Source organism: Myodes glareolus, chromosome 3, assembly GCF_982192425.1.
Source record: "Myodes glareolus chromosome 3, mMyoGla1.1, whole genome shotgun sequence".
Lineage (NCBI taxonomy): Eukaryota > Metazoa > Chordata > Mammalia > Rodentia > Cricetidae > Myodes > Myodes glareolus.
The window spans coordinates 122,127,667-122,153,566 of record NC_142028.1 but is presented as its reverse complement, the minus strand read 5'-3'; the positions used below and the strand labels follow the sequence as shown (position 1 = coordinate 122,153,566).

The 25,900-nt window shown below is 36.5% G+C and overlaps 1 protein-coding gene and 1 non-coding gene across 2 annotated transcripts in view; one reads left to right on the top strand and one right to left on the bottom strand.

Annotated features, from left to right (window-relative positions):
- The first annotated feature begins 7,783 nt into the window (after positions 1–7,783).
- On the top strand, positions 7,784–7,890 carry LOC125416491 (U6 spliceosomal RNA). Its single transcript, XR_007236905.3, has one exon. It is a non-coding gene; the product is annotated as a U6 spliceosomal RNA (small nuclear RNA).
- A 15,271-nt stretch (positions 7,891–23,161) lies between these two features.
- Positions 23,162–25,900, bottom strand: part of Brinp1 (BMP/retinoic acid inducible neural specific 1) — a 188,683-nt gene continuing 185,944 nt past the window's right edge. Inside the window, exon 8 of the mRNA XM_048459244.3 lies at positions 23,162–24,768. Coding sequence (XP_048315201.3) covers positions 23,631–24,768 — 1,138 coding nt within the window. The 3' untranslated portion in view covers positions 23,162–23,630. The remainder of the gene's footprint in view (positions 24,769–25,900) is intronic.

Below are 25,900 nucleotides of genomic sequence, written 5' to 3'. Positions count from 1 at the left end.
TAAAACCTGTGCAGTTGTTCATCCATATGGGAATGGAATAAATGACCAATTCTTTCAAGGCATCATCGAGTAAGTCATCTCTTCACTCTTACTCTGTCTGACTAGCACATATTTCTAAAGGCTTTGCTAGCCAACTCTCTGAATCTTCCTATAATGACCTGAGAACATGTCCAACTTTGAAAGTAATGAGTATCATGGATGAATTTATTGAACTGTCAAATGAAAATATTTGCAATATTGGTTGGTTAAAATATAGAACTATGAGAACCCCTATTGCTAGTGGCAGTTAGCATTGGTTAAGTCATCAAACACAGTTCAGTAGTATCTGACAAAATGAAACATAGTATTGACAATTGAACCAATAGTTGTCTGTCCATGTACCTACAAAACTTAGCTAAACAGTTTCATCTACATAAAATCTGCATATGAATATTTATAGCAGCTCTATTATGAATGTCCCAAACTGGAAGCCGCCAAGTCGTCCTTCAACAGATGAGTGTGTAAACAAATGGATGCACCTGTTCAGAGGGCAATTAAAGGGAATGAGTTATCAAGGCATCATAAATGTGGATAGGCCTTAAATGCACACTCTCGGGTGAAAATAAAGGTAACTGAACATATGACTCCAATTATAAGACATTTGAAGGGTTATCATGGACAATGCAATTAAAGTATTTTCCTAAACTTAAAATAAAATTGAGTGAATGAAGCAAAATGAAAGAAATTATAGGTTGATAAATACTTACTTTTAATCCTTTAACAAGTGATACTTTCCAGTGAAAGTCTGAGCATCTGGAACATCCTCGAGAGTGGCTAATGAGAATATGCAGTTGTCTTCCTGATGCACAACTTTAGGTGTGCTCCACGTGGAAGAAATAAGCCTCATGAGACAACTTCCATTTCCCCTTCCTGGACACATGATGTGACTCATGCTGGTCAGCATCTAGTAAACCCCAATATGATTGCTAAAATCTTCATTCATTTGTTCCCTCTCTTTCTTCTACAGCAGGCTAAACAGTTATGTTGGACATATTTCAAAAACAGAGGAATCTGTATCTCAGTGATACAGTTCAGATTAGAGCTACTAGGAAGAAGCACAAATCCACATGAAACTGTGATATGAATGTGATCTGTGATTTTATTGAATTATAATGCTGAGATGTGGGAATATTACTGTTATGACAAACTCCCTAAGTAGTCACTCAAAAATGTATCTGATGTTTACTAAATATTAAGTGTCTGAGCTCAGGTTTAAAAGTATGACAGTAGAAGCACAATGAACAAACACTGAACTATTTATGGAATAAACTGTAATAAGGATAGTCATAGGTTCCGGAATATTTATCTGTCTATTGTTCTTTTGTTTATTTATGTGTGTGTATGTTCATGTTTGAAGAAATATTTATATGGGGTAACGATTTTGAAGAATTTAGTTTTAGTCTTTTTTAATAGTATGAATGCTGTGCTTTATTGTCTGTGTACAATGTAAGAATAGTACCCATAAAGCCGGAAGTAGGCAACAGATCCTCTGGAAGTGAAGTTGGAGATGGTTCTGATACTAGGTCTAGAATCCAGGTCTTCTGAAGGAGCAACAACTACTTCTAATTGTTGAGCTTTTTCTCCAGCCCTAGTTCTTGTTTTTAAAAGTCCCCTCCCATTCTACAAAGATCTATTAATGTCTATAACAAATCACCACCCATCTGCCCTACCTATTTCTGAAAGTTCTGAATTTCATACTTGGACTTATGAGGAAAATTGATTATGAAGGTGAAGGTGGTTTTACTGTACATAATACTGATAAAAAGAAAACTTCTGGTGCATTACAAAAGGCATTATCCCAATTTTCTTTATCAGCCATATATCTTAATTATTTTTCACAAGGTAGAGGTTAAATAGAAGCACACAGAAAGCTAAAGTTCCCACACTTAATTAGGAACTGAAATGGGTCTGGAAGTGTAACATTTCTGCCCTCAGCATACCATTCTGTCTTAACAATGTGTTTTCTCTGAATCAAAATAAATGTTCTAGTGTCCAAGGGAATCGCAGAATCCAATCAACTCCATGTTTATGTCAGGAATGTAACCCTGAAGTTCGTGAATGACCAGTAAAATCTAAGGACACTTTAGGGTTTAAACACTGGCTGCACAGACATTTGAGGCAATCAGAACACACTCTAACTACTGGTTTTGGACTAGGCCATGCTGCATAGTTTTCAGAGTGAAAGCCTGATGTTGGGAAGAGATGATTTTGAATTTTATCTCTAAAGGGAAACAGATGTGAAAACTTGGTCTCTTTATATCCCTAAAAATCAATCTTTGAATGATTCGCGTTTAAATTACGAATTCTATCTTTAAAATTTTATCTGGAACAAATAAACTATTAAGTAAATCTGTAATCATTATAATGTAATAATTGTTATTGTGACTAGGTAGACAAGGGTTGTGGCCATATTTAGGATTAATTCCAGCTTCAGTGGTATTGAGTAACCTCCTAGTCTACTAATACTGTATGTGAACTGCCTCAGTTTGACTATGACACCTTGGAGCCAGTGAAAAACACACAAAGAAAAGAAAGGACTAATCCATCTACACACCCTAAAATAATCCTATCGTAATAGGAAATTGAATTATACCAAGTATAGCTCTTGATCCAGAAAGAGTAATTTTGTCTTACTTAGTATACTAAATTGAATTTAGGGGCAGGCAGTTTCAATAAGAAAAAGTGGGATTCATTTTGAATGGGTTTTAAGTCACTTTCTCATATTACCACCAAGTATGTTTTATTTGTAAATACTGGATACAGAATATGACCAATGCCTATATAATATGTAGCATTTGGGTGAAAATATATGCTATTTGATTAAAAAAGAACAGTGGTTCCGATTTTGAACATTATTATGTTGATGATAAAATTAGAATTCATTGCAGAAAATACTTGCAAATTTGCAATGGATTGTAAAATTTACTTTTAATCCTACCAACTGTAAACAAGCAACATCAATATTCCTTCATTGTATTTTAAACTATACCTATACGTATTAGATATATGCACATTATATTTCTATTATATTTAGCATTATGAAAGGGGATGAGAATGTTAAATATTTTTAAGTACAGCATCATTTTTTTCTCAGGTAGCAAAGTAAAGAAAATAGTTGCCACAGAGAAAAATATTTTGTGACAAGAAAGTCTTTATCCTTAATGAACAAATATACAATAAATTGTTTAAATGTTTGTGGCTTTGCTGGAATGCATCTAAGAAAACTGTGTTTGAGTCAGGTGAAGCATTTTTCTCTCCCTCATATTTTATTTTTATAGTTCAATTACGTAGAATTTGTTTTGCTTCTAGGTAACTCAAAATAATGTTTGAGTCTGATCTGAATTAGTGGGATCTGAATTAATGAGAATGACTTATGCTTGATTTAATTTCTTCAATTATTTTTTTTCTTCCAGATAATTCCTTGCAATGAAGAACAAGAGTAACACTTAAAATATACATCAACAGAGTACCAGTTAAGAGCACACTTTAAAACATCCATGGGAAAACACTAGGGAATTAAATTTTGCCTTGAAACCAGGCGAATACTTGTGACACCATTTAGATAAACAGTTACAGCATTTATGATCATTCTAGAAAGATAAAACTCTAGATTTCTAGAAGCTCAATTTGAGATCCATTAACAACAACCTTACAACATAATGTATTAAGGAATGTTACAAGGTAAATCCAGTCCAGAATAAATGGCACTGACATTAATGTAAATTGAACACAAGCATGGAGTTCTGTAGAGAGTATCTTTCCCACATGGTGTTGAGTTTCGTTTCCATCATGGTGTTAAGGGTACCAATAAGTGGGAGTTCACAAGATCATAAGTGGGTGTTAGAATTAATTGAGAAATGAGGTAAAGAATATATAAATAAAAAGCAAGAATAGATACTTTGAAATACATGTAAGAACTCATTGATAAGCAGATGAACCAGTTCCTCATCCATACTTTGTATACTGCAAATGTTTCTAGTTTTGGTTCTGGAACACTGACCTCCTTACTTTGTTTGTACTGGCATATCCCACTTTCTAAAACTGAGGATGAACACACTGAGGCAAAGATTTATATGTTCTGTTCTTTAGATTTGAAACAAAATCTTTTATGCTACAAATGTTTATTAAATAAGCAAATGAGTGGATTAATGAATAAGAGAAAGTAAAAAAAAAAAAACCCACTGGTTTCAGAATAGATTTTATTTGTAGGATCTCCAAGAGAGAAGAGGGCTGAGAAATGGATAAAAATAGGATGAGAGTCAGATCTGAACATTTGCCTGTGCTTTGATTTAATGTGAAGTGATTTGTGATAATTAGAGGTTTGTGTTTATCTGAAATATCAGGTATTGTCCTTGAAAATAGTCTTGGGTCTGAAAAGATGATTGTTTTCATTAAATATATGCTATTTAATTAAGTTCAATGAAGGCTATTTGGACTTTTTCATATTAAGAAACTGTAGCATTCTGTATCATGCAGAATCTGAATTTTTTTAAGTTAACAATAGAAGTGTTTGCAGGGAGTCAGAGTAGACCGATATCAGAGAACACGCTTGACAGAGGACATGGCAGAGGAGTAAGAATTCCTGTCCTGGCACTGATGCTTGTTTCCTACAATGTCCAATGTCCGAGGAAATTTCTTTCTTCCTGCTTACTAGCTGGGAACAGAAAAGTACCATTAATTAGAAGCTCACTTCATGCATTTTTTTTCTGTTTATTTATTCCTCACATGAAAAGAATCCATGATTTTTTGGTTGTATTTGAAAGTGCAAGTCACTTTTCCCTTTTGGTATCTGCCTACTTATTGATTTTCTCTCTAATGTCTTGTCATCTTAAAATAAAAATATAGCTTTCAGCAACAGAGGCTTTCAAGGTTGTCTCTGATTTGCAGGTATTTGGTAGTTTGAATAAAAATGGTTCCATAGGCTCACAGGGAGTGGCACTATTAGGAAGTGTAACTTTATTGGAGGAAATGTGTCAACTGGGACAGGTTCTGGGGCCTAAGAAGCTCTATTCAGAACTAATATGCCTAAATCTTTTTTCTTGTAGCCTGCAGATCAAGATGTGGAACTCTCAGCTCTTTCTCCAGCACCACATCTGTTTGCAGGCCACCTTGCTTCCTACCATGGTGATAAAGGACTAAACCTCTGAAGTGTAAGCAAACTACAATTGAATATTTTTCTTTAAAAGATTTGCCATACTTTTATAATTTAATAAACTTTAAAAAATAAAAAAAAGATTTGCCATGACCGTGGTCTCTCTTCACCAAATAGAAATCCTAACAAAGACAAAAGTTGGTGTCACCATAGTGTAGTATTGCCCTGACTGACCTGAGTCTTCTGGAGCAAGATTGTGGGAGGACTTTGAAACTTTGCCCTAGGAAAATCATTGAGTTTTGAGACCTCTGTGGGATGTCCTTTCTCAGCTTAGAAGAAAAGAAGATTGAAAACAGTGTAGAAAATGTTGTCCTGGCTTATGAACTTTCAGAGGGAAGGTAAAGACTGTCAGGGCCATTTGCTACTTTAAATTAGGATTCTCTCATTTTAGTCAAATAGGATTGAAGAGTCAGCCACAAATAATGAGAGCAGAGCCATGAAAGTTAAACCTTTGTGTTACTGGGGCAATTGATGCTGGTTAGCCAGATCTAAAAAATTAATAGTGATTAGGACAAGACCAGCACCATTTAGGTAAAATCTTCTGCAAAGTGTTTTCTGAGATCACAGAGAAGTTATATTCCAGAGGTGGCCAAGGTTGTAGCTAGTGTTGGCTAGATTGGTAATGAGTAGGAGTCACCCAAGTGCTATTGGGATGAAGGGGTCATTGAGAGAAAGCTGAGCCTTGATACTGTGTGAGGTCAAGAGCCCATTAGTGAAGGTACAGTCTCAGTAGCAGTTAAATACACAGAAATGAAGAGTCTTGAAGAGAAGATGAGGCATGGCACCAGAAAGAAGTCCATGTGAGGCAATTAGTAAATATCCAGTCCATGTGCAACAAAGAACCTCAGCAGTTTTGGAGATAGTAGTACCATAATATGACTAACAAGAATAGTGGTGCAGTAGAGCCAGCCAGAGCCTACAAGACAAACTGTGAGCTTCAGAGGGCAGGCTGGAGAAGTTTCCCTAGCTCTTTGAAGGAGTCCAGAAAACCCAGAATGGGTCCCAGACATTGGAAAGTTGGAGTTTGGTTATGCTTTGATTTTACTGATTATGACCGTCCCCTGATTTTTCGATCTTGAAGTAAGAAAGTAGTTTACTGGAGCCCACAGAGGAGAGACTTTGGACTTTAAATGACTGGATTACAAAAGGGATGACTTATTTTAAAGGCACTGAAGTCATACTGTATTTGAGTTTGTAAAGTCTGTGAAACTTTCAAAGTTATTCGTGTTTTTAAGTTGAGAGCTTGGGGATGAATAAGAAAGAATGGGACATGACCTAATAGTTATGAGACTGAGTGTTAAATTGACAAGAGGTCAGTTGTACTGAGCGGACTTGTGTTTACTTTATCCAAGCTAGAATCATTAAAGAGGAAGCGAGGCTCAGTTGAAGAAATGCTTCCATGAGATCGAGATGTAAGGCTTTTTCTATATTACTGATCAATAAAAGAGGTCCCAGCCCATTGTTGATGGTGATATTACTAGCCTGTTGGTCCTGGGTTCTACTAGAAAACTGGGTGAGAAAGTCAGTGGATGAAACCAGCACTTCGTCCTGACCTCTGCATCAGTACCCACCTCCAAATTCCTGTCATGTTTGAGTTCTAGTCCTGACTTCCTTTGATGATGAACAGAAATATGGAAGTGTGAACCAGAGAAACTCTTTCCTCCCCAACTTGTTTTCGATCATGGTGTTTCATTGCATCATGAGTAACCCTAACTAGACAGTTGGGTATATTCCTCTCTATGAAATAATTATGGGAAGTATTATAACTCATACCTCAGCCTAATACTCCAGCCTCAATTCAGTTCATGTAACGGGCAAAGTTTGGGTTTCTGTTATTCAGTCTCAGAGATTTTGAACAGAAATGACCCTAGCCCCAGTGACACTATCCAGAAGACACTTGATCTCAGGAAATAAAGAGTCTCCTATTCATAAAACATCTCTGTCAGGGTAGGTATTCTCAGGCTGTGGATGGAGGGTACAGAGAAATGGATTGCTGTATTAAAGGATCACAGGTTTAACTTAAATCTGATGGTTCACTAGGATGAATGCAGAAACTCAAAATGTGCTACACTCTTCAATGATTTTTTTTCTGGGAAAGTTGAAAATTAAAATACTGAGCAAGAATGATCAAAGTTCAAAGGTGACTAGTTGCACACTTCCAAGGATCAATGCTTTGTAGAACTTCAAGAGCATTCAATTCCTTAGTGACTGTTCAACAATAACCAGGAAATATCACCACCTAGGGACACTCACTTGAGCATTGGCATGTGATTTTCACTGAGGATGAGTTAAACAAGCATGCAATAGCTGCATGATTAGCTTCAATCACAATGGCTGCTGGTTTCTAGAACAAAAATATGTTCAGAGATAACGCTGAGAAACAGAAACAACAACAACAAAAAGATTGAGGAACAAAGTCATGAACATAGAAAACTTCTCTCAAAAGGCAGAATATTTCAGGATCTCAGAGATTATCTCCTAAGTGTTAGCCAAAATCCACTTCTAAAGGAAGCTGTTCTTGGAAGTGCTCATGATATGGTCAAGCCACACATTCTTTCAGCACAATGGTCAGTGAGAAAATACTGAACTATTGTGCTCGCTTCGGCAGCACATATACTAAAATTGGAACGATACAGAGAAGATTAGCATGGCCCCTGCGCAAGGATGACACGCAAATTCGTGAAGCGTTCATATTTTTTTAAAAAAAATAAAATATACTCCCAATAATCAAGATACTACTTTTGATAAATCTATAACTGTTTTAGGTAAAATAAATGAAAATATAAAACTAAAAAAAATACTGAACTATTTCTGAACATATCTTTCATCTTGCTTTGAGCTAGCAAGCTATGTAAGCTCAATTCTAAGTCTAGAGTAGGCACTCAAGTGCATGCTATAGTAGAGGAAAAGAATGAAAGTTTCTACAACATAAAATGGGTTTTTAGAGAGTTTTGTTGGTCATGCTTTCCAAAGCCTCAAGGATGAAGACATTTTAAGAGTCAGCTTTCTATCATGGTTAATGAAAATGGCCACACATACTTTATTTTCATGATCTTTTGGACAGTTAAAATATAGAAATAGGACTCAGGGTCAGGTACACAAACAAACTATGCTTTCTTCATGGGGAAGAAAGCAGAACGTCCACCCTTTACCCTGTTCACCAATGAGCTTCTCACTCATTTATTGCATGGACTTGGCAAGAGAGCCAAGAAAGATTTAAAAGAGGAGCCTGTCCATGTTTGGCCTTGCCCCTGACAACAGCAAGGGATGCCGCATCATCTGAGAAGGAGCATTTCTGGCACATCAGCAGTACTGCTTTAACTTTGTGATGTTTCCGTTTCCTTTGCTTCACATCAGATCTGAAAGGACATCTTCAAGAATTCAAAAATTTATTTTTTAATCAGCTTATTAGTGAGTTCCTTATACTATGAAGCCTTTATATGGCAGCAAATCCCTGCTGTCATGAAGACTTTCTTGCGATGTGACAGATTCAGGTCAGTGTCATTAACACACTTCCAGATTGATGTTGCCAGCCTGATGATCACAGAAGATGGCAAATTCCCTCTGCACAGGGCAGAGGCAACGAACATTTGTCACACTAGATCACTGTGCCCATCCATTGGCAGAATCCTGAAATACTCTGATATAGATGTGCCTAGAGAAATGAAGCTGAATGTCTACACAGGTTTTCAGTTCAGGATTAGAATGGAAGTCAAATGTTTTCCATCATTTCTCTGTTATTGATATACTCTATGGGCTTTGCTGAATTTCTTTCCAACTCAGGGCTTCTGTGTATTTGTAACTGGAGGAAAATACACAAACACTCAGCCAGTGATTACTGAGCACAATCCTGATATCCAGGGCTCTTCTTATTCTATAGATGCAGCAGAATGACAGAAATAAATATGTCCTTTATCTTATTAGTTACCTTTAATTTCTCCAGATGCTTAAATAAAATGGACTTTAGTTTATTCTATAGCACACAGATGTCAGGAATGTTAGTTTCAATTCTTTTAAAATTGCACCTGGCACTGAGTTATAGCATTTGTGATTGTGTGAATGTGCTTGTGTGTGTGTGTGTGTGTGCATGTATATGTATGTGTGTATGTTTATATTAGTTACACATTAATATCGTCGTTTACATATCTACATGTTGGTATATGTGAACATGGAAGACGGAGGTTGACTTTGTATCTTTTTCTATTACTCTCATTGCATTTAAAACTTAGCCTTTTACTGATACTGAAGTTAATTGATTCAAGTATGCTGGCTAGCCAGTGCACTCTGCCAAAATAGATTCAGAGAATCTTGTCTGTCTTCAGCTTCCAACCTTCACTGAGGCCATAGAATTATTCTACCATGCCCAGTTTTTTCATGGATGCTATGGATCCAAATATAAGTTCCCATGACTGTACAGAATATACTTCACTGAGTAGCCATCTCTGTGACCAACAGTTATAACCTTTGTGATTAGCAAGATACCTGTTAATTAATGAAAATCCCTTGATACTTCTTTAAAATTCCATTAATCTCTAACATATAGAGTTCCATGAAAATAAGGGGTGGCTCCTGGTATCTATCTACTGTACTTATGATGCAATAATTATCTCTGGATGCTTTTGAAAAATTCCATAAAGTTACTGCTTTTGTAAGGACCTATGTTAGAACTGTTCATAAAGTTCTCTTATTTGCCTCAGCATCTTCACAAAGGAATGTTGATACTGACTTCAAAGTCTCATAAAAATATCTGTTCTCGGTATACCAAGGTCAAAGTTGCAATAATGGAGTTTCCTGCATGAAAGTAATATTCCAGTTTCCATCCACTTAGTCATGAGACGCCCAACCTACCATGTCCTGTCTCAAAGAATCATCCCTCTTCTTTGATTTAGGCACTTTCTTTATGCTACTTGTCCTGGATCTCTCTTCACAAGACAATAACTCAGTTCTTTTCTATGCCACTGACTAGGTCTCTAAGGTGTGTATAAGAAAATATCATAAATAGATGATTTGAAAAGCATAAATAAACTGTGTTTTGATTTTGTGAACTAAAAGTTCAAGATCAAGATACAACATTTTAGGTGTCTTCTGAGACCATTCTCTGGTTTTTAGATGACTATTCTATGACTTTCTAGCCTTCAAGATAATTCTTATATAATGGCCTCAGAAATGAAGGGAATAGAAGCTTCAGATTTTTTTTCTTCAAATTTGAGAAGAGCCTTTAAAGAATAGAAATGGCAAAATGGGTAGATACCTCAATGGGCTTGTATCTTAGTTAAGGGACCTAAGTTAGGGGCTATGAGAAAACACCATAATGAAAAACAATTTGAGGAGGAAAGGATTTATTTCATCTAATGGCTTTTAGTACACTAGGGAAGTCAGAAAAGGAACTCAGGAAAGGAACTCAGAACCTGTAACTGATTTAGAGGCCATAAAGAAATGTTGTTTGTGACTTGTCCTTGTGGCTTATTCAGTTTGTTTTCTTACACACCACAGGGTTCAGGAGTATCACCATCCATAATGGTCTGTGTCTGGCTATACAAAATATTAATCAACAAAAAAAATCAGGTCAATTTTGTGGCGTCATTTTTTTCAATTGTTTCTCCTTCCTCTCTGCTGACTTTAGTTTATGTCAAAGTAACATAAAACTAGCCAGCAGTAAGTAAATGTGAGAATCCAAGTACAGATTATCAGAATCTGCCACACCTTCTGTAAATGACTTAATTCCTGTTCTTGGGAGTGGCTGATCACGTGTATTTCCTGTACTTTGGGGCTAGAGACATATATCCTCAACACTGAATTGCTAATTCTATATGGGAGCTACAGATTCAGAAATAAACTCTACCTCGGTAAATAAAGTGAAGAAAAATTGAAGAAGACATGAGATAGAAACCTCTAGAATCCATGTGCATGTGAACCTACATACATGTGAATCTACACACATGGAAACATACATATGCACATGTGCACACAGCATACAAATGTAATAAAGAATAGTTTGTTTTTCACATGGTCACACATAAATACCCATAAATGAAAAACCAAGGTAAATAGTTATCTTTGGTTACTTATGATGAACCTACATTTGGGAAAATAGGATATAGAAAATCCTTCCTTTAGTATATGATGCTTCATTAATAATAATAATTATAATAGAAGCTATAATTATTTTGCTTTTACTGTGTTCTTAGTGTTTTATATGCATAGTCTTTTTAATATTCTAATCTTGAAAAAAATCATTGTAAAATTGGAGATCTGTGCAGATAAGGAACTTTCAGAGGATAAGTAGAGTAAATAATATTTACTTCTTTTTACTATATGAGAGGTGATATTTTAGATATTATCTTCATAATTGCTACAAGGAATTACATTGGAATTAAAGATGGGTGATAATATTTTCACATAGGCTAATAAAGACAGCCCCAGAAAGATGAACTGAATTTCTAAAGTTCATATAGGTAAGTGTTGTTGGAGACCAGGATTTACCCTCAAGGAAAGTTGAACAAAGAATTTGTGGTTTTGGTTATTATTCTAAAGCATCATGTCATTTCCAGTTGGCCTAAACCTGAACTGGGGCAAATTATCTGAAGGGAGCTAATTGGTTGCTGCATAGTTGGTAAAATGTATAACAAGATAAGAAAGCTATCGGATTTGGCTGGCATTAGGAGAATGGGGAATGTAGTGATATAACTCAATCTAACAATATTAGAGACTGATGGTTTGAAAAAAAACATGGCTCCCAAAGGGAGTGACACCATTAGAAGGTGTGGCTTTATTGGAGTAACTATGGCATTTTTTTGAGGAAATGTGTGCCTGTGGAGGTAGGCTTTGAGGTTTCTTTCTTTCTTTTTTTTTTGAGTTGGATTTTTTTATTGTTGTAATAACTAGCAAGGCCAAGGACCACTCAAGGCATTCAACAATATGGTAACTTTAAATATAATTTTTGTTTTTTTTTTTCATTGAGCTCTACATTTTTTCTGTTTCTGTTTCCAACCCACATCCATGTCTCCGATCACTTGTTGCCTGCACAAGATGTAAAACTCTGTTGCTTCTCTAGCACCATGTCTGCCTCCACGCTGCTACATCCCACCATGACGATACCTCTGTGTCTATGAAACTGTAAGCAAGCCACCTTTATTACATATTTTACTTCATAAGAGTTGCCGTGGCATAGAAACCCTAACTCAGACAGAAAAAACAGAACAAGGCAATAGCAAACAGAATAAGGTGGTAGGGTAAGTTCTGTGATTGACAGTTCCTAACAAACAAGTCAGAAGAAAATTCAGGGAGATATATATGAAATGAAAGCCAATTGAAGAGAAAGATCCTAGGTCTGAGTACCCACATAAGAAGCAAAGATTTCATGTAATCATATGAAAGATCTTGTCTCCCACTTTCAGCACTGTAAAACAAAACAAAACAACAAGAAAACCAATTATATACATTAGAGAGAACATGTATAACACAGAAAGGTTCTCTTTCTTCAGGAACATGAGAACTTGACAAAAGACAAAGCCAGAAGTGTGAAAGACTAAAAGAAGAATCCAATATATCCAAGAATATAATAATAGAATGTATTATGGTTTGAATAGCAAATATTTTCCCATACATTAATGTTTTTAACAGCTAGTATCCAGAAGGAGACGTGTGTTTAGAATGTTGTAGACCTTGAAGAACTTGATCTTCAGTGAAGGAAGTAGGCAATGAAGGATGGGCTTTAAAATATTACAGCCTTATATTTCATAACACTGAAAGTGTCTTGTAGGCTGCTATGGGAAAAGGCTATCAAGTCTTCCCCAGTTATGAACTTTGTGAGCCACAATAGTGACTTTCATGGAAAGATAGTCCCATGAAGCAAGGGTGGGACACATGATGGTAACCAATGACTTTGAATTAGATTGAATTTAAGCCTGTTCCATAAGAGGACACACATGTCTTAAACTATAAATTTAGCACATATTTCAGAGGGCCCACAGGCCCTAAGATTAAACTTAATAACTATTATTCTGCAAATGGACAAGCTATCAATTGTTCAACTAAATATGTATCCTTGTACTCACAGACCTCGCAAGAAAAGTTTCTTTGTGAAGTAGATGAAAAAAAATCTGACAACTGACCAAAATATAGAGAATAAGTGATTGGGAATAAGTGATTTCTTGATTTAAAAAAATGGGACATCCATAACACTCAAAACCCTATGGATTATGAACCGTTATGGATCATGGAACCGAAAACTTGGGACATCAAGAGGTTATAGATGACTCTGACCGTGACAAGCCCACAGAAGTCATGAACTCTCAGTAGCTGAAGTTGTCTACAAAAGACTTGCACAAAATAAAGCTGGTCAACAATCTAGTATAGGAGGAGGATTTGTGACGTCCCTGCCCCTAGCTGACGAGCTACTGATATTTAATGGCTTCTGGTGGGAAATGGAATGTCATTTTCTTTTAAAGATGAGGACCTTGGCAGGATGATAAACTCTCTTGAGCATATGGGCAGCTCGGAAGAGTTGGGAAGGTGGAAGTAGATCTGATAAAAGTTAATGGGAGGTGAAAATTATATAATTACATTGTTAAAGTTTTCAAGAAATTTATAAAATGTTACATTTAAAACATTGCAAAACTTTTATTGCTTCATCTATCTACTGTCTGTTCCTTGTTTCCTGAAGTCAGACTTAAGGTGACCAGATGCCTCAGGGTAATGTGTAAAATGATGAACTTTATCTATTTGGTCAGAGCAAGAAGGAAAGCAATAAACACCAAGTGGATAATGAGACTAACTGGATTTCATATAAAATCATTTGTTGTCTATTTGAAATTCTAAAATGGCTGCCAGTTCCTCCAGGGTTACAATTGGGAGTCCTCATAGGCGGATTTCTATTTTCAATGTGCTTTATCACATAATAATCTTACCATCTGCTGATTCTACCCTGTGTCCCCAGTCTTAAGTTTCTTGTTTTTTTCTATCACACTATTGTCTCAGGTAGACCTTTAACACAGCAACAACAATGGCCTGTACAAAGATCACTAACTGTTTTTCTTCTCATTTTACTCCACTTACCTTATCATTTGTGATTCAGATATCTGTACACTCTGGTAGCATATCACCCTCACTCTCCTTAACGCATACCACACTTGAAGATACTACCTAACTTCCTCTATCAAATACTAGCTTTGAAAAGTATCTGTTCAATGAATGAGCGAGCTTAGAATTGAACTCCTTCCCCTTCTATTTCTGCTGAGGATAATATTTTTTCCAGATATTTCTTTGAGATTGGACCTGAAGCTGTGAAATAGTTGCCCACATGAACTAAGAACAGGTTATGTCCTGCTGGTCTCAATTGTCATGTCAAAATTCAATAAAGCAGGCTCACCAAGTCCTTCTGTTGGCAATTCTCTGAACACATCAAGTTTCTGCAGTGTTTACAGGAAAAAAAAACTCTATTTTACCAATAATTTAGAGAGGTTATTTTCTATTTTGCTTGTCTTCTCTTCAGTCTTATCCATCAAAGGACTCTTCTTCGATGTGCTTCCAATTTGCAGGAGTCCCTGTCCTGAAGGTGGAGCTTTAAGTAAAAGTTCAGTCTTTGGTAGAATTGCAGTAGTAGCCATTAATGCTTCATCACTTAACTTTTTCTGCTGTTTCTGGATGGGTTGCTAAGCAACAACCCTATTTGCCTGGAAATGGAGTAAGACTGTATGAGGAGGTTGGTTGAGAAAGGATACTGGAAATAGTTACTCAGGGCTTCTTACAAATTTAGTCTCCTGTTCATGATGCCATCTTTACTACTTCATATATATATATGGAGAGAGAGAGAGAGAGAGAGAGAGAGAGAGAGAGAGTCATTGAAAGGATTTGAAAGAGCCTACATACATGATCAAGGACATTATTGGAAAATGATTTCAAGTCTTGTGGGTGAGTCATGCATAATTCAAATGAATCATGAAGGTTAATTTCTATTCTCTGTACCAGGGGACACTAGGCAAGCACGAAAGCACTAAATCCTATAAGGGGTGGGGAGGAACTCCATGAAAAGAATATCTAGTGAAAATTTTGGGAGGCAGCAGTTATTCTGCAGAGGTGACATATGAAAATATTGAAGTACATGGGAATCAAATGACCTTGAATAATCTTTCTATGTACAAAGAATATTACCATGAATTGAGCCCTTCAGGCATCAGAGTCATTATGGAGAAGAACTTTGTGCTTATGCTAAGTTGTAAAGTTGAACTCATCTTATTTTGATTGCTCTGATTTCTTCTCTTGTATAATGGGAATAATGACAACTTTCTTAGAGTTTTCTAAGAAATAAATAAGGTGCATATCAAGTATCTGAGATATCATAGATGCTCAGTAACATTATATTTGTCTTCCTCTTATGTCAGTGTGTACAGCATCCCATTTTCTGAGACTGACAATGAACCTATGAGATTTGAGAGCACGTTTACCTTGTTAGAGTAAACAAGGTAAAAAGTTAACTTAATTTTTATTTCTTTATATTTTATGCATGAAATTTAATGTGTATGTACATGTGTTCAGCATGACATATATGTGGAGGTAAGAAGACAGCCTGTGGGAGGTTCTTACTTTTTACCAGATGGTTTTAAAAGATTAAATTTATATCATTAATCTTGGTGGCAAGCATTTCAATGGGCTAGCAATGACATATATATATATATATATATATATATATATATATATATATATATATATATATTCCCCTTTAAAGAGTGTTTATATGCCAAGCATGGGAACACAGAATTTGCATTTGATCTATAAGTTTCAAAGCTTTTGGAAGAGAAAAAAATAGTTATATATGTTACAAACAATAAAGGTAATTAATTCTATGACTTTGGGTACCATGTTATTCCAATTATTACAATGTGCCAGGAAACAATGTGCCAACAGGGAGTTTATCGAAGACGATATCCTCACAGAACTTATCTACTGTCTATAAAAATCCCTGTTTCTGTATCATCCATTCTAAAGATACCTACTGGATATGTCTGATTGCAGAGGATGAATCTGAAGTGTCTGTTCTGGAGCCTAGGATCAGGCTGATTCTGGCTCCCTGTACACTATTGAAATGGAGGAATTTGTTCAAATAACCAAAAGATTCTCTTTTATGGCAAATTTTTTTTAAAAAGATGAAAATTTTAATCTCCTGACTTCAATTACCCATGCCACTACTTACAACCTGCCTGTTTCAATCCCTCTATTGCTCTCTCTCTCAGGGAAGAACAACAGACATATCAGTAGTGTTTTGCCAAGGATGTAGAAGCTCTACCTGGAGTCAGTAGGTTTCCTAAGCTGTTGGAGAAGGAACAAAAACTACATCTGGGCTCTGAGCCAGAGAGTGTTCTTCCAGATGGAAATCTGCCCTAAACATCCTGCTCTCCCTGAGCTCCTGCTGCAGAAGTCTGAATCTGATGTTAGTGCATTTGATACTATGCTTGACTTTATGTTATGGAGGGACTTAATGTTTCTGTGATAAAGAAGTAGTGCACATGACTTTCAGAGTTTTTTTTCATCTACTTTAGATTGCATTTTTGTGCCTATTACTTGAACTTACTAAGGCAATGAATGTTGTCTTTCATAGCTAAAAACCATGTTTTTCTACAGTGACTGATCATAATATCATTATTGTATAGAGACAGGCAAAATACTTTTTAAGACGAAGTTTCTTTGTGTGTAAAGCTATGGTCTACATTCTGATGTTTCTTCAACAAACTGAAATACTATAACTGATTATGCAATGTGAGGCCATTGAAAGTGGTTAATTTGTGAGAGTTTTACCATCATTGCCATTAATGTGATCAATTTTCTTCTAAAAGAGGCTTGCAAGAATTTCTTTTTCTCTTCAAACCATGTAATGACAGATAGGATGTACCATTTAGAAGGTACATTCCCTCATCATTCCAGACATCAAGTTTATTCATGCCTTGTCTTGGACTTTATGACTTCCATACTGATGAGAAACACATTTCTAAGGTTAACAATTACTCAGTTTTGGTATTGCCTTGTAGTTGTTTAAGTGTACACACACAAACACACATGCACACACGCGCGCGCGCACACACACACACACACACACACACACACACATATATACTGCATGAAACTCTTACTGTTCCACTTAGTCTGTAGAGTGAGCTGAACTGATCACAGATCTTATTATTTTAAGATGCAGTGCTATCTAATTAGTATTTATGTCATTTATTTACCAAATAGGTAGACTTTGTACATGTCAGGCCACTGTTTAAAAATGTTTACTTCTCTCAACAACCAGGTTAGAGAAGACCTATTAAGCATCTCCTTTCTACAGAGAAGAGAATGACTCAGAGAGAGATTAATAAATAGGAAAGCCGCAGATCTGACCACCAGCTTTAAGTTAGCATGTCTATCTACGGTTCTGAAACCTCTGTTACTTTTTTCATGCTAGGAACATTGTCAAATTGCTGTAAAAAAAGTCACTAACCTGGAAATCACAAAATACAAATTCTGTTTCTGGTTTTGTAGGCACTTGATAACCCCAGAATATCTATTAATAATGTAAACCCTCTAAGCTTGGAATCTTTCTGTGAAGTAACAAAATATCAGGTGACATTACTATTAATTGATAATTATGTACTACATGGTAATACCATATAATTAGCCAATGCTTGGCAGTGTTTATAATCATCCTCTAATTTATAAGAACATTATAATTTTCTCACTTACACAGGTGTGTGATAAAGTCAGATCAATTTTCTATTGCTGCCCAACACTTGTAGGAATGGCTAGACGGAGAGAACACAGACATTCTTCATAACAGCAACACCAAAATTTAGGCTTTCAGGCCAGCAATTCTTCCATTCAAGCCCTATGTCTAATTTTAACCAGAGCCCCTTTTCACCCTTGAGGGGAATGGTTTCATATAGAAGTTTGACTAAGACTGGAGAGTTTTAGCAATAATGCATATTGTTTTCCCTAGGGAAAAGAGAATTTGAGGATGTCTCCCATGCAAGGAATTTGGGCTTTGAAGATTAGATACTAACTCAGGGTGAAGCTCACCTTGTAATCCTTGGAACCCATTGGCTTTTTAAGGAAAGAAAGGCTTTCCCTTGCATTTTTAGCACTCTCCCATGAAATTTCATGCCCTCCCTTATACTTGACTAGTGAGTTTGGTTCTGCCTCTGATCCAATATCAAATCTTTATTTCTCATCCTCTTCCCAAACTCACTGATGTTTGGTGTAATAGCCCTTTATTTAGTTAGTACTTACAAAGCACAGATTAATATAATACATTTCGATCTAGAATATGTTGATTTTCATTAAATTAATCATACTACAATTACTATCAACTGGTCCATACTTCAGTAAGCAATGGTAGAGGCAAGGTGATGCCACATAAACTACATGGACTTGGAATGATGTCTTAGAACAAATTGTGCTTCTACCAAATTGGTAGTGTAATGTTCACCAGATGTACTTACTTAAGTTTTGCAACATTTCAGAATGTTCAAGAGAAACTGTTAAGGGATCATGGAAATGTTGATTTAAAGTGTATATTAAGGTACATTCTTTTTTTTTATTAGAAAAAGACCAAAGCTTTTATATCTTTCAAAGACAAGAGCTGTTTCTATTTGTTTTCAATTCTACAAGCATTTACTAAATCTATATGATAAAAGTAAGGTGACTTCCTTATCCTTGATTGGTCTCTATCCTATTTAATCCTTCCATCTTTCTTGATCTGTAAGCTTGTTGAGTAGAAAAGATTGTTATAAGCCAACATTGGGTGCCATGCAATTGACTCAGCATGCTGAAGGTGCTGGAAGGTAATGAATTCTTGTGCTTGTAACTGCAGCCTTTGATGCTTGTTTAGAAGAAGCAATGTCAGAATAGTAAAGGTCACACAGACAGCCATTTCCCTCCAGGACTTTTAGGTTGACAAATCTGTAGCTTCTGATACTATATACAAGGAAGGAAGAAAATGACCTCAACTCAGTCAGAGATCACTGGCAACATCCAAGAATTTGGCTGATCCCTAGTAAGAAATCCTTCGAATACAATTTTGGTGAATAAGAATAAGAATAAGAATATGAATGAGAATGAGAATGAGGAGGAGAAGGAGGAAGAGGAGGAGGAGGAGGAGGAGGAGGAAGAAGAAGAAGAAGAAGAAGAAGAAGAAGAAGAAGAAGAAGAAGAAGAAGAAGAAGAAGAAGAAGAAGAAGAAGAAGAAGAAGAAGAAAAAGGGGATGGTAGAGAGGAACAGGGCAGGGGAGATTATAAAGAATGCCTATAAACCACATGACTGTTGTTTCAGTAACCCACTAGTTAAAATTTCACAAGACAGATTCTTGAATTGATTAGGAAATTATCATTGGTGACATTTAATTTTGAGATAATAAAAAGGGGACTAAGTTCACAGTCAGTAACAAAAACTGATAAAATATTTTTTTCAATAATTCTTTATTGCAGAAATTTGAAAAATCTTTAAATACTAATTTAATGTTAAGCATCTTATTTTTATGTATTTGTCTGCTTATTCTTAATAAAGTGATTATTTTAATCCTTGAATTCTCTTGAAAGCCATTAACAATGGGGCTTCTGTTTTATTTTGATATTTTTCTAGCATATCTGTACTCATTCTGTTATCCTCAAAATTTATTCATGTTTATTTTTAACCAATAATTTGCAACCTGACAAACTGCTCTTTAAAGTATCAATTTTGTCCAGTTACAGTTATTCTGGTTATCTAGATAAAAAGGTTTGTTGCTGTGTATTTGTCTGACTTTTTTACTTTTTGCTTTTCTCACCTTCTTAATATTTGCTTTCCTCCTCTATTAACTGGCAAGTGATATGTCCTGCATCTATTTCATTAGCAGTAGGTCACTCCTCTGCCCTTTGATGCTGTGAAATCTTCTTTTAATCATTTATCACCATCTAGTGGATCCACATTTTTATTAGAATCATTTTCTTCTCACAGAACCATGAATAGGTTAGATTACTTATCATTAAAATATTTGATTTTCGTTTAGAGAAGCCAAGCAGGAACTCTTCTACATAACAACGTTTCTTCCACATGGAAAGTTGTAGTCTCTGGGTAACTACGATTTTAATCTCTGAAGAGAGCCTTACTGTTAGTGCAATCCTTTCCTTGCCCTCTACTTTAAAGAGGGCAACTATACAATGATCTAGAAATTTCCAATGATTTTACTTGATAACTAATTAATGGCTTTCTGTAGTTTCCATGGTAATGACATGCTTTGCTGCCAAGCCTTATCCAAATGGGCATTCTGTTCACTCTTGTGTCTTAGCATCAGCATATTAATAAGAGAATTTAGGTCTTCAGTTGCTGCATCAAATTGGTCAGGGTCTAATTGAATTAAAATCCCACTCGAAAGTTTCAGGATTTTCTTTCTCACAGCAAGAAACAGTCACTGTAGTTCAAAGGGCTCAGAGTCAGACTAAAGCAAGAGACAATGGAACTCTTCAGAATTCTTGTGTTCAATAAGTACAAATTATTTTTCTCTCACCTTAGACTATATTTTAGTGATTTAGTTTTTCTTCTTGAAAATTTCTATATTTCCATAATTTCTCTACATCATACACTATTGTATATCAAAGATGAAATGACTGACTCAATATTTCCAAGGTGAAAGGGGAGTGGCTTTTCCTACACATACCATTGGTAAAGACTGATGAGGACTTCAGATTGAAGGTCTTTATGTCATTTTGATAAGTATGAGACAGTGCTGTTGTGAAGATGAAGACTACCTAGCAATCTTCCAAGTTCTTCACCTTACAAGGAGACTTCAGTTAGAAGTTATAAGGAAGTCCTTGGAAGTTGGAGATAAGTGAAAAAATAAAATGAATTGAATGTAATCTCTCTGAAAAATTGTTTCAGTCATGAACATTGTGAATGGCTGTTTCTATTTCTCCTAAAGATCCAACCTTCTCACTCCTCTAGATAGTATATCCATTCAACAATCACACTTTTAAAAGTTGTTATGGCTAGTCCCTAAACGGATTTTAAAAGTTGAATTTACATATTTGTATTTTGTTTTTACCCTATCTTTGGTTATCATGTTTCTTCTACTTGTCGAAGTTCTAAACCTTTTCCAACGTTGACAATGAACCTATTCCTTCTAAGAGTCCTTCTTCTCAAACTGCCAAGCATATTATAGCTTCCTCAGGCTCCTCTCTCTATGCCCACCTCTATGACACTCATCTTGGTGATATATATGTGTGTGCCCTGAATATGTATATATAATAAATAGTATATATATAATATATATATAATATATCTAAATATATATTTAAACATTGGTTTACATGTATGTCTTCTTAATTACTATTTGAATGGCACAAACCATGGCCCATTTTCTCTCAATATTTGTATTTCTGACATTCTCCAATCATTTACTAGAAACTTCAACAGTTTGATGAGTTCCTGGATCTGTTCGTGTTCTAGAAATAATTGGTAATGTGATTCCTTACATAAATGATTTCCAAACTAAGTGAATTCTGAAGATTTCAAAAGCTGAGATCTAAAAACCTATGCAAGCATGTTTTAGTCAGCACAAAATGTAAATGTATGCTAACTCATACCAAAAATGAGAATATTTAAATTTTAATTTACAATTTTAGGAAAAATAATCTTTTGCCCCTCAGCCTCTCTTTTAAAAGTCAGGAACTTTTCCTTTTGTACTCTGAAGCCCCCATTTTTCACTTTAAAGTATCACTAGTGGGGTTCATATGGTGTACTGATAACATCTAGACTGTGGAGAAAACATCATGAAAGACAAATGCACGCAATAGAACTGAAGTCGGCGTGTGCTGGTGTGAGGGATGTGGAAAGTGTGGAGTGATATCTAATTATTAGATAGTTTTTGTAACAGAAGCTGAAATGAAAATTATTGCTACCTTTTGGTGAAAGCAGCAGTCAAGGAAAATAGAAAATAGAACTAAGCAGTTTCCTGTGCAGACAAGCAAGCAGTGAACAGTGATGACTTAGACCAGAATGCTTCTATTCTCAACTGCACGCTTTCAGGATTCTGCATTTCACTCCCAATGCACAAATGAATATCTAGATTGCAAACAAGTGCCTCTTGCAGATACTACCTAGTGAAAAAGCAAATGCTGATCTCCTAAGGCTAATAAGCAAGGTCTGCATAAATCTTCTGCAGAAGTGTTTTGAGAAGAGCATGCATTTTTGTGTTTCTCATTCTACTCAACCCAAGTCGCTCACAAGAAAACGCAGTGTTTATACTGAGCATACATGTGTGACAAGAGGGTGATGCAGGTACAAGTGTGCTCATGTGTATTGTAAGTTACTCCAATAATAATTAAAAAGTATTTCAGAAGCCTTTCATACTCCATACAGTACTGAAATTTACATTATCATTATCATTATTACTGTTAGTGTTATTACTTGGTCACTGGCTATAGTCAAATTAAAACCATCCTAAATAAGGAAAACATTTCTGAACATTATGATACTATATCTCTTTTTAGAGAAAGTAGGTGGAAAAATGTTTCTTTATGCAAGCAAAACAACTATCAAACACAATCTTGGATAGAGAAATCTTTTTCCCTTTTGTAAAAGCATTTGAAGCATAAAGCCGGTGTCCAGAGTGCTTAGGAAGAAGTGGTGCTGCCTTGTGAACCAGAAGATCAGATTCAAACCCATGTTGGGGCAGTTATTATGGGTGTATTCATGAGAACGCTGCTTTCCTTTGGCCCTAATTTCTAAACAAATCTCTCAAAGTTTGGTTTGAGAGGCTAGTATTTAAGGTTATTCACTCTTCTAGAACTCTGCCAGTTTATGTTCTCCCAGCCCCACCTAGTAGCCAGCTTCCATTAGCTTCCATTTATTTAGAAGTAAAGAAGCCATGTAGACTTTGTAAGACTGCAATGCTTTTGCAACCCCCAACCACATCAAAGCGTCAAAAGAAACACAAAGAATTAAGCATAAAGAGGGAAGAAATCTTAACAGAAGAAATATCTTCTTTATCTACGTCCATTTCCTCTCACAAGGAAAAATGGCAGTGTCAGAGGTACATTACATATATCTCTTTCTTTCTCTTTTAGTGTTTAATCTTAGCACCTGCACAGCAGAGGTCTTTACAATTCATTGTATATGCTCTTCCCTTCTCCCCCCCTTTACACAGCACCTGAGGCCCAAGAAGCCACCACCTCCAAGCTCCACAAAAGTCTGAGACCCTTCTTCATGACAGAATATAGTAGTAACAGACATGCCCCACAGTTTTATACAGTTGCTAGAACACTTCAGTTTCCAACAATTGAAGATTTTTTCCTCCTTTCTTTTGAATATTAATTACATTTTACAAATTGTGTTTGTGTGTGTGTGTGTGTGTGTGTATTTTATTTTGTTTTGATTTGTTTTATTCTGTTGTGTGTACAACAGAAGGGAAAGTACACACCGAAGGGTCCCCAGTTAGCAGAGTTTGGCTGTCATCTGGTCGGACTGTTTGAGGATCTCAGTGTTGTAGAGGTCCAAGGCATGGTTCACCCTGATAATCTCACTGTTAGTCAGCTTCAGGCGGTGCTTCAGCATACAGGAAAACAAGTCCAGCTGGGGCTTTCCTGGAGCCACCGGAGGGGCCAGACGATTTATTCGGTCCCGAATGTCCAACATGAGGAGCATCACAGATGAAGAGGAATAGAACTGACCACCCTGTGTGTAGGACTGATTCACTTGTTGCACGGCACTTCGTAGGAGGTCAGCATTGAACCTCAGGCTGTACCCGAACACCTGCACGTCAGATATCTTAATGTAGAATTGCCTCTTGGAGGGATCCGACAGGTCCACGGGGCCCTGACCGGTCTCATTACGTAGGGTGGGTAGCCGAGTCCGACTACGCAGGTAAATATGGACAGTCTCAAAAAAAGTTTTCCACCGATTGCCCAGCAAAAGAGTCCAGTTGTAGCATTGGCTGTTTTGCAGACGGATCTTCTCCCAGCGTGGGTAGCCGAATTCCCCAAAGGGCATGTTCCAGCCCTCTGAATGGCTGCCACTGAAAGGATTGACATAGACAAAGAACATGGGGTCCAGGCTGCTGTTGCGCATCTGACAGATACGCATGGACATGCCAATCACCATGTGGATGAAGTCCATGCGGTTCTTGTTGCTCTTGAGAGTGAGGGACATGCGCTTGCGCCACCGTGGGTCAAAGAATGTATCAAGGCGAATCTCATTGCTGATGAAGGTAGTGTGAACATAGAGGCGTGAGTCCATCTTCTGCAACAGGTACTTCAGTTCCAAGTCCTGGAAATCCAGGTCGGTCTCAAAGCTAATGAACTGCTCGCTCCGCTCAGAATCCACATTCTGTGGTTCGCAGCGGCCTCTGTACAGCTTGTAGCCCTTATTGCAGGAGCCACAGAGTGAGATGTTTGCCAGGCTGCACATGGCACAGCTGTTGTTCCCACCTATGATGCATGGGATCGGGCGCTGGCACAGTGTGGTACTACCATGGCACACACAACTCCTCTGGCTCTCCAGGAAGGTTCCCCAGAAGCCGTTCTCATTGCAGTAGAGAAGTGACTGGACCCGTGCCAACCACTGCTGAATTGTCCTGAGAAAAAGAAGGAAAATGAAAATGTTAGCTATCATGAATGCGGTTACACAATTGACCATGCAAGTTGGACCCTCCCAAAGAATGAGAAAGGGGATTAAAGTGCTTAAAAAAATACATTGCTGTTCTGCATACTGCCAGAAAGCAGATGTACCACTTTGTATCTGCCTCTCTAACATTCTCTGTGGACATCTATAAAGAAGGGGTTTTCCATCCACTTCTATACACTGCACTATACAGTAGACACTGAGAAATTCGGTTTAGGAAATGTAGTGTCTAAATGTGAAAACACTTTCTGGATGAAAACGAATCATGAAAAAAAAAACCATTGGAAAGATTTGAGGGTCGTTTTTTTTTATGTAAACATCAGAGGACTTAGTGCTTTCCACGCCTTTCTTTAATGAGGTTATGCAATACCCAACCCTGCTAACAACAACATGAAAAAGCCTAATTGCATCATATTCCATAATTCATGGGTGCTTCCATCCAAATCACCTGGCATGATTCTCACAGTGGCTTTTCATAACATGCAATAAAGGTATATGTTCCTCAGGTGTCCAGAGATCTAAATTCTTAATTGTGTGGCATTTCTATTGGAAACTGTATCTCTAGATCTCCTGATTACTGCTTTCCCACATTGTGAGTGATACAATATATGTATTTCAATGATGACAGATTTGTGAGCCAATGAGAAGTAGGAGAAGAATACAAAAAATATGCAAGGCAGTCAGTCCAGAGGCCTCTCATTTTTTTTTTTTAATTTCTGTGGTAGTCACCTCTTGGCTGTCTTTCATGTTATAAATAGTTCTATATATCTGCCTAACAGTCTTTATCCGGGACAGGTCATTTTTACTTCCAGCTTCTCACTTGTACCTACCAACAACACCCAGACAATGACTTGAGATTCAAGTATCACCAGAGATTTCATGAAATTTTGGCTCCTCTATACATGAACAGAGGAGGCAGTGGACAGTTTAGCCTTCCCATTCACTTCTACCACACAGGGCTGTTATAAAGATTACATATGTCAGAATGACCAAGGTCAAAAACACTGATGACAACTTATGCTTGAGAGGATTTGAGATAAGGGGAACACTTCTCCATTGCTAGTGGGAGAGCAAACTTGTATAGT